This window comes from Carya illinoinensis, chromosome 1, assembly GCF_018687715.1.
Source record: "Carya illinoinensis cultivar Pawnee chromosome 1, C.illinoinensisPawnee_v1, whole genome shotgun sequence".
NCBI classification, from domain to species: domain Eukaryota; kingdom Viridiplantae; phylum Streptophyta; class Magnoliopsida; order Fagales; family Juglandaceae; genus Carya; species Carya illinoinensis.
The window spans coordinates 44,066,712-44,078,608 of NC_056752.1; the positions used below are offsets into that span (position 1 = coordinate 44,066,712).

At 33.5% G+C, this 11,897-nt stretch overlaps 1 protein-coding gene across 1 annotated transcript; it reads right to left on the reverse strand.

Moving 5' to 3' along the window:
• Window positions 1–3,838: 3,838 nt before the first annotated feature.
• LOC122300195 (tuberculostearic acid methyltransferase UfaA1-like) lies at window positions 3,839–11,243 on the reverse strand. The gene is made up of 14 exons (XM_043110694.1): window positions 11,035–11,243; window positions 8,331–8,433; window positions 8,009–8,104; window positions 7,826–7,881; window positions 7,587–7,710; window positions 7,190–7,252; window positions 7,020–7,079; window positions 6,769–6,930; window positions 6,383–6,456; window positions 6,209–6,302; window positions 5,243–5,379; window positions 5,090–5,170; window positions 4,490–4,595; window positions 3,839–3,946 (listed from the first exon to the last, which is right to left on the reverse strand). The coding sequence occupies exons 1-14, from the start codon at window positions 11,175–11,177 to the stop codon at window positions 3,839–3,841; spliced, it is 1,407 nt and encodes a 468-aa protein (XP_042966628.1). The 5' UTR covers window positions 11,178–11,243.
• Between the last annotated feature and the right edge of the window lie 654 nt (window positions 11,244–11,897).

The window sequence follows — 11,897 nt, forward strand, 5'->3', positions numbered from 1 at the left end:
TTTTATTAATATAATTAGGTGTATTAATTCTTTTAATATATAACTAATCACGTTAATAAAATACACAATAAAATATATAAAATTGACTATTCATAAGCTTTTATCCGTGTACTGTTAGGGCATAGTTTTAAATGACATTACAACTTTGCCCATCACTAAAGAAGTTTTGCCAAGTGTGTTTTGAATAGTGCTCTCACATGTGCTTTAAATTTCTACTTTTAGACTTACTTTAAAGTGGCTTAATCTTTTTACTACGGGCCTTGATTTAAATCTCAAAGAATTATTTTGCTCGATAATATTTTTAATATTGAATTATCTTATTTAGTATTAATTTTACAAGTTGCTGTTATTAGTATTTTAATGAAGGATTATATACTATATTATTCATTATTAGTTTTACAATTAGATTTCAATTATAAATAGTAAATGTTTAATCTTTTTCTATTGTATGAAATGGATTGTTGATGTTATTCAATTTGATTTTAATATGCACATCCTATTAAAGTTGTGTTTGTTGAATTAAAGAAATGTATTAAGGATATTTTAAATAATATTAATATTTATCAGATTTCTTGACTGAACAAGTTAAATTCAAGAAAGGTTATTTCAAGAATTTATGCCTTCATGACTTATTTTGACGGAGTTGAATTAGCCTAAGTATTCAACTAATTTATAATATGTTATTAATATTTTGGATATTTTAAGATATTATTATTAATTTATTTCTAGGTTAAGCAGAATATTTAGTTCGATTAGGAGAATATTAAGGAATTTAGAAAGTGAAAGTATTTTTTTTAGAGTTAAGAGAATTTTAGCCTTTGAGGAATTAAAGTAAGTATTTCAGGTGTAAATACGAGTTATATGTTCATTCGGAGATTTAATCAAGTTACATGAAATTTTATAGGTGAAGATTGATATTCGTTTGACACTGTTTTGAGGAAATCCAAGGAAGTTAAGAAGTTCAGGTAAGTGGGGTTCCTATACTAGATTTTGCATAAAAAGAAAATAAAGTGAGGTTGACTTTTTAAAATATGAATGTTTTGTTTTCGAAAAGAATTGTAAAAAACAATCTCAATTATTTATTTTGGCATTTTTCATGAACTCTACATGAAGGAAAAAGTACTTTTGTCATGACTGGTGTAGACATAAGCTTATTTTTGCATATTGTTTATGAACTTTGTAAAAAGAGCGAAAATGAGATTCTTCAAGTTTTGTTGTGGTTAAAATGAAGATATTTTGATTTTGTTTTGTTGAATATATGAAATGATCTGAAGCTACTCAGTATTTTGTTCTAATATGATGTGAAAGCTGAAAAAATTTGGCATGAATTTCTGATTTTATATTTGAATATGATCTGTTTTCGATGATATGACTATTCTGCTTCTGTCAAGGCCCTTCCATGCATATAATAGTGGCATATATCCTCACCATGGGTATAATGTAACACAACCCAACCACGAGTGTGAAACATGGAATATGGCCAAGCCACATATATAACGGTGGTTTATAACCCTACCACGGGCGAAACATGGTATATGACCCAGTCACGGGTATAATGATGGTTTATAACCATACCACGGGGGTTAAACATGGTATCTATCCCGATATGATGTTTTTGTAAAATATGAAGTTAATGTTTCAGTTTACGATATGCCAAAAGATTTTTGGAATAAGAAAGTTTTTCTGAAAACTTCGCTCTGATATTTTGTAATATGTATTTTGAAAGTGTTTGTTCAAATTTTACATTTTGAAAGGTAAAATTTTGGTATACATTCTGAACTTTATAAATGTTCATATTTACATACTAGTATAGTTTTTTTGCTTACTGAGTTGTTGATAACTCAACCTTTTATTTTCATAATATTTTTCAGATGACTTTAAAGATATAGCGGAGGATTAGTAATAGAGAATGTGGCAAAAATAATTGAGAGTAGTAGTTGAGTACCTTGGAGTACTAGTGTTGTTGGAAGATTTATTTATTAAGTAGTTTGATTTTAGTATGTTTAGTTGATTATGAAGACTTAAGTATTATTTCGGTTCATTATGTTAATAGAGATGTGGAGAAGTTAATTTATTTTATTTGGATTATTGTATTAAGGAATTGATGAATTGATATGTGCAATTAATTATATTAGAGGAATTTATGTCTAATTTTGCAACCTTTGCAAATATAATTTAGAAATGATAGAAATTATTAAAGTGCTTATCAAGTTATAAGAGTTAACTCTCCAAATTTTTGGGAGCAAGACGTTATAGAACCAGTCCTAATGACAGTTCAGTCTGGTCCAACGTGAAAAAACCCTTGACTAAAGGGATCTGGTTCTGTACATAAACCCTCCCACGGACCAACTGGACCAAATTCACCCCTAGCAGTATCTATTTTGCTAGTTTATAATAAGTAGTAATTTTGAGGCGTACTAGATGCTCCTCATATTTAATATTTGCTTTTGAGAGTAGTCTTAAATTTGGCGTGCTTATATTTCTCTACTAGCTCATCTGGAATTTCTCCGCTGTCGTAGTGTTTTAGCCATGGTAGCTTATATAACCTCATTAACGTTGGTTTGATTAAATTTGGGTGATTTGTTGTTATCATATATTAGTGCTCTAGTTCTGCCTTTTATTTGATCTGACGAGTAGGAATACAGAGGTGTAGTGAGGTATTTTACTAGTAGCGGTGGAGCCATGGCCACTTGGTTTGATCACTGCGCAATGGGTAACGATAATCATAGTGGTAGTTGACACTTTGACGTTGGCATAATCATTTTCCTCCTGTATTTGCCCTTGTGTTGTACAGGAGAGATGCGCGAGGTCAAAAGTGAAGTGTCCACTCATGGCTGAGCACAAGATCGTTGTGGGTGCAGGGGGGTAGTGATCAGCATGGATGGAATTTCAGGGTTCAGTTGAAATTACAAATTTACCTGGGACAGGTCATTCTCCAGCCTGGCCATGCCAGCACTGTCAAGTTTTGCAGATTCCAGGGAGTTCAAGTGATAAAACTTCCTAATCTTCACTCAGGGGTGGTGGTACTGGAGGATTTTGTGGGGTGAACAGCTCCCGGTATGTTGATTTAAAGTGGCTTAGCTGTGTCTCTCACTCATGAATTCATTGTGACCTAGTTGCGTGGGCCTTTTCATTTGGATTATATCATGGTATACGGTTCCAAATGTTGGAGTATCGGAGAATGTTTACTTATTAAAAAAAATGCCTAGAGTATCGGAGAATCAGTCATTGTTAAAAACAGTTGATTGAAGTTTCAGAATAAAGTAACGGGCTCCCAAGAAATTTGATGGTTAGTTGTTTCTAATAATATAGGTTAAGATCATTTGCCAGAATTCTTGTCATTTTCCATTACTCAGTACCCAATAATAGAGAAAGGTGCGCATTTGTCCTGCAGACATGCCCTTTCGCTGGCATTCTGCGATTGTTGGCTAGAAAAATTTATAAGCATGCATTTTCTTTTTTAATATTCGTATGTGGTGTTGATGGAAAGCTCTCTTTCGTGTATTGGGCTGTTGGGTTACTGCTTAGTGAAAGCGGGGGAGATTCTAATTCCTAGTTGTCTCTTTGTTATCTTGGCAATTGATGCAAATTGTGTGCCGATGTGGTAAATCCAACCCTTCCATTGTTGTTGCTAATGGTTGAGAAGGCCAACATGTTCTGGTGGGTTTAAATGATAACTTCTGATTACATACGTGAATTAAATGTATTCACCTTGGAAACCATTAATTTTATTTAGTCTCACTCGGGGATAAGGATCTTTCTTCATTTTAAGTGAAATGGAAGATAGCATCCGAGTGCAATCTTTGATCTACTTGGAGAAGATGATCAACACCTGCCATTAATATGAAGGTTCGGTATCTTCATCGGGAACAGAATCAACCTCCGAAGGCACACTTTGATATGCATTGCTGAATGCAGCAACATTGCCAGGACGTGTGAATACAATCTGCATTAGAGATGGAAAGCCAAATATTTCTTAGTTCTTGCTCCAAGTATAAGCTCCAGAATATGTTTAAAGGCACCAAGTCCATGATCAGGAAATATACAACTAATAATAGCAATGAGGATTGAGTGTAGAATGTGTGGGATCGCACGAGGGAATATCATTATTCCCATTTGAATGCGCCCGTATAACTTCACAAACATCAACCTTTCTGGACAAACATGTGTCTAATCAAAGATTGTACCTAACAGTTTGCGTGTTCCCTACTAGGACGATCTTTGTAATTAATGCATCCTTTTCCTATTTTATCTCAATTCAATGATTTGAAAGCAAAGCTGTGAGTTTCTTTGTCAATTTCCCGCTGTTGTTATAAACTATAATTAAGTTGATGCAGTGAAAAGTGCCCCTCTGGTCCATTTTCAGCCTTTCTATCTACTACTGATTTCAGAGCACATCGAAAACAGCACTTTTCGTGAAACACAGACTTGCAAACGTTTATGATGTATGTGTCCATCTGTTGCTTTGTAAAGAAGCATTACAATTTACCTGATAATCTCCGAGTGTACGCGACTTGAAACCAGCTGCACAATATTCAAAGTAATATTCCCACGTCCTTACAAATTTTTCATCAAAGCCGAGAGCTATGATTTTGCTGCAAAACGAAGCAAACATTAGCGCCTCAGCATCAAAATACAATACCTTGTTACTAACTTCCCATATATGGCCACAATAACAAATTCCCAAAACACTCGTTCAGTTTCTTCTTTGTCCCCAGAAAAATCTGCCATTTAGCCGTCTTCAACTAGTGTAGCCGATAAATTAGTAGTTCATGCATAGCATAGTATTTCTTATCTCGAGATACAACATAAATGAAGCCCCAGTATACATTCGTGGAGTTGAAAAACTTATGTTTAGTTAGGTTACTTTTCATGCTTCTACTTCTTGATAATGCATTGAATCTGGATACTCCATGCGTGGCTGCTATAAGGTTCCCTTGATAAGATAGTTCTCATGCATTCAAGTTTTTATTCCAAACAGTTCTCCTCTTGGCTCTTGATTCCAAAATAACTCTTTTGCCGAGTCATGATTAGATCAATCTTTTTTGAGACGAGGTAAGAGAATCACCGTACAAATTCTTTTTCTTACCTTTGGTTTTCCATAAATTTTTTCCTCCAGCATTGGAGTGTTTGGTAGTAATGATTCCCTATGTTCTCCAGATGCTCCACACTGCATTTACAGAATTTCTTTTACTTTTGGAGAGAGAAAAACAAAAAGTACAAGAAGTGATAAAAACTTTACCTGAGTCTGGATGCAGAAGCCATGGCTGATGTTATCCTGCTTAATGAAGGTATGCATGCACCGGGAAAAATATATTCCTTTATGAAGTCTGAGCTTTTCTTGTGCTCATCATAGCGTTCATCTGGCATCGATGAGAACTAAGAAAAGATCGAAAGGTTTTAATCGTTAGCAATGTGTTGAAAATTGTTGCAAACTTCAGCAAATCAAATTAGAAAATAGAGGAGAGAACGTACGTCCCTTTCCTATAAACAGATGTTAATGAAGTGTAGTTCAAGATCCACATATAGATACTATTACCAAAGGAGAGATTTCTCTACATATAAACAATTAGGGTCGGCGTCTGAAAAAGGGGAAGTGCATGGGAGTCCTCAACCCGCAGCAGATAGGGAAAACTTATTATATCGCATGCAGCGCTTCCACTGGGGCTCTATCTTTGGATGCATTGGAAGTATATAGCTATCATGAGTAAAGTTGTAGCGGTTTCAGCCCACATTTGGGACTTAAATCCAATTGGAGTCTTTCATACAAGTAGGGTTTGGTCCCAAGTAATGCTTTTGCCTAAGGTGAGCTTTTCCGAAAAGATACTGTATATTCTGAGGCTCGGGATGTATTGGTAATTATTGGTGACCTCCATACTTTGTATGTTCTGTTCTTGACATTGAAAATGTTGTCCAATGTTATTGGTTATGTAGTTATATGCTCTGAATATCACTTCATTTGGTAGATAATGTGATTCGAAGTAAGTGCTACTTCATAGATTTTAGTGCATTGTGGGTATATTGGTGGCTGGGATTTGAGTATCCATCACGACTACAGTACTGGATCTTTTCTTTGTGATAATTCACTAACTTTAAGAGTATCCATAGGGATAGTACAATTTATTTAATAGGGCTAAATCACCAAGGCATTTGCAACCAACCATGGCATTAGTATCAAACTGTAAAAGACATGACACCAGTTCATTACCTGCAGAACTAGAATCCCGTCTTCGGATAACAATGATTCGCAGCAACTGAAAAAATCTTCCATATATTCGTGGCCAACATGTTCTATCATCTCACTGAAAAATTGTATCCACAATCATGGTTTTGTTAGCATCATCACAGCCAGATTCTATGGATTGGTGGTTAAAGAACTCACCAAGATATAATTCTGTCATATTTGTTGGTATCAGGCACCTGGCGATAATCGCAAAGAAGAAGTCTAATATGGTCCTGAGAGAAGAGTTGATTAAGATAATGCCATTTCATAAGATAACATTAGAGCCACTAAATGTTCTCATGCTGAGAAGAACCACATGATCATTAGATGCAAATCGAAACTGAAATGCAGTTGAAGATGGGAACTTTTTTATGCTTTGTATAATCTGAAGCTTATTAAGTAATTTTTCAAGACTTCTTTAACATCTAATTGCAATTGCACCTTTGAACTACCACCCTTTTTTTGTAATTTGGACCCCGAACTATAAAAAATTGCAATGTGCATCATATTGGGATATGCATTTGGAACAAAATTCAGAAAATCACCTGAAGGCTAGCATCTTTTACTTTCTTTTCCGCATATTTTAGTTGCGCTTCAGATAGAGTGATGCCTGTGTATTTGCACCCGGTCTGTTTGACAACTTCAATAGCAAAGCTTCCCCAACCACACCCAATATCAAGAACTCGATGCTTCTTATCAATTCTTGCCTTGTTATTGGAAAGTAAAAATGAAAGTAATGCAACTTAGAGCACGGGGAACTGTAAGAATTTGACATGATTCAACAGAAAAGACTCACCTTTTCAATCAATATAGAGATTTTTCTCAGCTGTGCAACTTTCAAGTCTTCATCTTCCTTCTAAGAAATATTTTAGAACATATGAATTTAAGTTAAAGCTGAAGCTTGGATGGAAGAAGTTAATGCATTTTTTTTTATCACTAAATCATAAAAAAGGTTATGATCCTGACCTTAAATACCGCAGACGAGTATGTCATTGTCTCATCCAAGAACAGAGCAAACAGTTCATTACTCTAGAAACATAGCAAAGGACGAGCTATAAGTTTCTATTTGTCAGTAATATTATTCAGTAACTGCTGATTAGAGGATGAATGGAAGTATCGGTATTAACAAATAACTAAGAACCGTATCAGCTAATTCCTCACTAAAACAGTTCTTACATTTGAATGATCAAACGCCACTCCACAATTGTCTATGTGTACACAAACATGACATGTTCACACAAATACGTGTTCAATCCATAATTTTCCTGACCATGGCTATTAGGTTGCCATTAATGGTCCTTCTGGATTTATCCAATGACATAGAATGAAAAGATGGAATTTAGAGGTAATAATATATTTATACCAGGTCGTAATGGCGAGAGATGTTCCTGCGAGCATGTGTAAGAGTATTTTGCCTTAAAAAATGATTGAGATAGTCTTTTGCAGATGCTATGCCTGCTGTGAATATCAATGGAGTCCACCAGCCCCTAAAGCCAACAAAAGGTCATGAATGCTCCAACTAGTGCAATTGAGGAGATGAGTAATTATCATGATATAACTATCCAAGCTTCCAACAAAGCCTGCCAGTTGCAACATATATACCTTTTCTTATACGAGTTTGTGGCAGAGGAATTTGCATTTCTACTAGCAATAATAATCTGCAAAATAAAAATTGACAAGACAAAATGCCAAAGAAGTAAACAGTACCAGAAAAAATAACTTGGTATCAGGCATGGGGCATTCCTTTTTTCGGATTGCTCTCCTACTCAGATCAGATTGTCTTACCATAAAAAGATCTAGAAGGCCGTCGCTTTCGTCTGCGCAAGAAAAATCACCATCAATGTATGCATCTGCAAGGCCTAAATCAGCTCGTGTCATGACCTGCTCAAGCAATTAATCAGCTTCTCATCAGTGCCGGCGAGAAAGATTGCGATAAAATAAAATGGTACTACTGAATTTAAATGCCAATATTCTACATTGATCGGCCTATTCTTTAAATTTGAAAGAGCTTTTTCTCCTACTACTTCCAAGTACAGGATGTCGCGTTTGATAATTCCAGTAAGAAAGCAGCTTCGAGCATGGATTATGAACTAGAGTACATACGTACCTTCCAGTAAAACTGGGGACTATGAACTCTAATAACGGTTTCAAGAGAACATTTTCTCATGTTTCCCTCAAAACTGAATGTTTTGCCCCCTTCCTCCAGTAATCTGCATGCAATGCGATAAGTAACACTATATTGATAAAACTGAAGAAAGAAAATTTGGACGGGTTCCTCTTGAATATGTGACATTTCTAAGAAAATTTGGACGGTCCTTCTTGGATATGTGACATTTCTATATTGATAAATAAAAGAAAAAAGAAAAGAAAACTGAAGAAAGTAAACGAAATAAATTTTAGACTTGCATTTTTTTCACGAATACCGATAATTTTATATCTAAACTTTTCATATATTGCAATTAAGAGAAGAAATTGAAATATGGAAACAATCTATATATAGGAATTATAAAAATATTTAATATATATAACAATGTTTTGAATATCGTACCGAATGTTGTATCGATCAAGATATTTGAATGAAATATTTTAATATTGGTATCGTTTCGGAATAGTCATAAATTATATATATAAACATATATATTAATTATATTTCAAAATAATAATCTATATATGAATAAATTATACATAAATATATATATATATAAATTATAAACAGCTTGGTCTAAATTGAGAGTTAAAAAATGAGCTTGTAGTTTGAAGAAATGAAAAAAAAAAGAGTAAAAACTGAAATATTGGCCTGTACGTAAGTTGGTACTGGTCGAAATATTGGTCAATACGATCGGTACTTGGACTAGTGTGAAATAGGTACAATTTATGTATCAGATCAGTGGCCGGTACAACATATACAGGCCATACTAGCTAGTACGGTACGAAATTAAAAATAATGATATATAAACCATTAATAACTAAGTTTTGTGTTTTGCAAAACAATCTATATATAGGCAATAATGTCATATATTTAAAAGTTTTTAACTAGCGTAATTGCATTTTGCACAACTAACTATCTAGTAAATGAAAAGTTTTTTGTTAAGAAAAAATATATTTATCATCTATTTTTTTGTTATTTCATAATGTGACATTTGATAATAAGTTTATAAGTGAAATATAATAAATAATTTCTAATCATCTAATATCACATCATGACATAATGTTAAATAAGACTAAACTCTATTTTGATGATATATAAGAAAGATCATCTATTAAAAAACTGTTGACAATTTGTAAGGCATCCCTTAAAGACTGGTCATTTAAGAGCGCGCATTAGCCATGCCAGTTATTAATTGTGGACAAGAACAAAAAAATAAAAACCAAAGGAGATATATAAATTAAGAGAAATAATATTTACAGTCTTAGAATATATAAGTCTTGTATATTTATTTTGAAAAAATTAGATAAATATAAAACCCACATAAATAAATTATTTTTCAAATAATATATCTCATTTTTTTAAGAAAAGAAATACACATAACTTACATATATATTTTAAAACTGTACCTATCATTACTTATAATTTTTTTTTTTTCGTCAACGTTAGTTATAAATTATTAGACAAGATTATAATACAAATATATATATATATATATATTTAGGTCAGAGCCTTCGGGTGGGGGCGGGTGGCGAAAATGTGGTCATAGCCTTAATTGGGAGATTAAAAAAACTTTTGGAATGCGACAGTGGTGTTTTCGTCAGGACTTCCCTTAAATAAACTCAGTTTGATTGGGTTAACGTACGTGCATTAATTTATGATCAACATGCTATTTATGTACTATACAACTAGTTGCCAATAAACTTGCGCAACGCGTAGGAAGAATATAATTTAATTGTATAAAATTTATGTCAAAGATTCCAAAATGTAAAAATATTCTTTAGAGTCTTGAGAAAGAACATTTTCTATATATAAAATGGTGGAAATACAAAGAATTTAGAGTAGAATGGTTAAGAGGCCGTGAGGAATAGCCATGCAAAGAGGTATATTAAAACTAATACTCAACAGCTATAATGATAAAATGATAGAATAGTGATTGGGAAAGCTAAAGAGACAAGTAATAGGATATCTAGTCACAACAATACGATGAAAAACTCAAGTAGCCGAAAGCAAGAATTGACACCTTTCGGTGATCTGGTTTTCTCGAGAAAACTCAAGTAGTCTTGAAAAAGATCTTCTTATACTGGACGATAGAAGAAGATCAGCAAGAAAAAGAAATTTTTTTGTCTTTTGGAAGCTGCAGCTTGTTAATTTAATTATATTCCTCCACATGTTTCAGCTAAATGTTTACTTAATTTCCCAAGTAGACTATATATATATATATATATGTATATATATATGTATATATATACATGAGTTGAATTGAATGAAGCAGATAAAGAAATGAAAACGGGCACCAGAAATTTGACAAATAGAACAAAATTTTTCACGATAGAGGGAAAGAGAAGGAGCCGTATGGAAGGATCGCATATGCTGTAGTACTGTGGCCGGAGAGGGACATGAATTAAAGGGATCATCCGTCGGCTCTGTGTTGTGGTACGTACTTTCACTTTGACTTTAACGTTAGATACTGAGGATATGGGCTTGTCTATTGCCATGCTGCAGTAGTACTGCATGGATCAGGCGATGGCTGCTTTAAATTGACTCTTTTGGAAAAAATAAAATAAAGGGTGTCACAGCATGCAAAGGAAGCAATACTCTTGGATCTATATCATGAGAAAAAGGATGATGATATCTATACATGAGGAAAGCCAGAACAACTAACATCAAACGTCCGCAGGAGATATATCTTCTCAGGAACCTCGTGACAAAGAGGCGCGCCCCAGCTTCTATCATAGAAGGCAACATTTGTTTGGGTTTGCTTAGAAGAGCACAACTCTCTCTCAGCAAACTACGTGCAGCAGCCATGGCAGCCAGCCTGAGTACCAATTAAGATGTATACGTACCTTAATTTACTTTCTCTGCTCTATCTCGGTCGGCAAAATGGAGTAGTGATGAGAAGGTTTATATGGATTGATATAGTCACTCTATCCTTTGCGTACTTTATGATTGATCAAAATTATTATTTTATATTAAAAAAATAATACAACCTTTCAGTGCATAAAAAGACATAAAAATGGCATAATTTTTTTTTTTTTTATATATATAATATGGCTCACCAAACAGTCTGCACATGATAGATCGCAAACATCCTCTGCAACAACTACCTTGTGGACATGGCTTCTAGCTGGCTACTTGGTCGGGTCTCATTTCATTAATCCCCCGACAAATAAAACTCATTATATAGTCATGTCGTCCCGAGTCTGTCGTCGTTGAAATGCATGGATGTCATATATGTCCTGCTAAAATTAATTAAATTAAACATCAATTATCAGCTGTACAGCTTTGATCATTCAAAACTGCACATGATCAAAATTTAAAAAGAAATGATATATACACAACACATTTCACAATAATTTATATAACACTTATTGTAAATAAAGGTATTTTTATAAAATGATGTTAATTTTATAAGGTAGTTTACAAAAATATTCCTCCTTTTAAACATTGTTGTGTAAAATATTGTAAAATGTAATGTCACGTGTTTATCATTTGTCAAATTGAAAATATCCAATTAGTCCAACATAT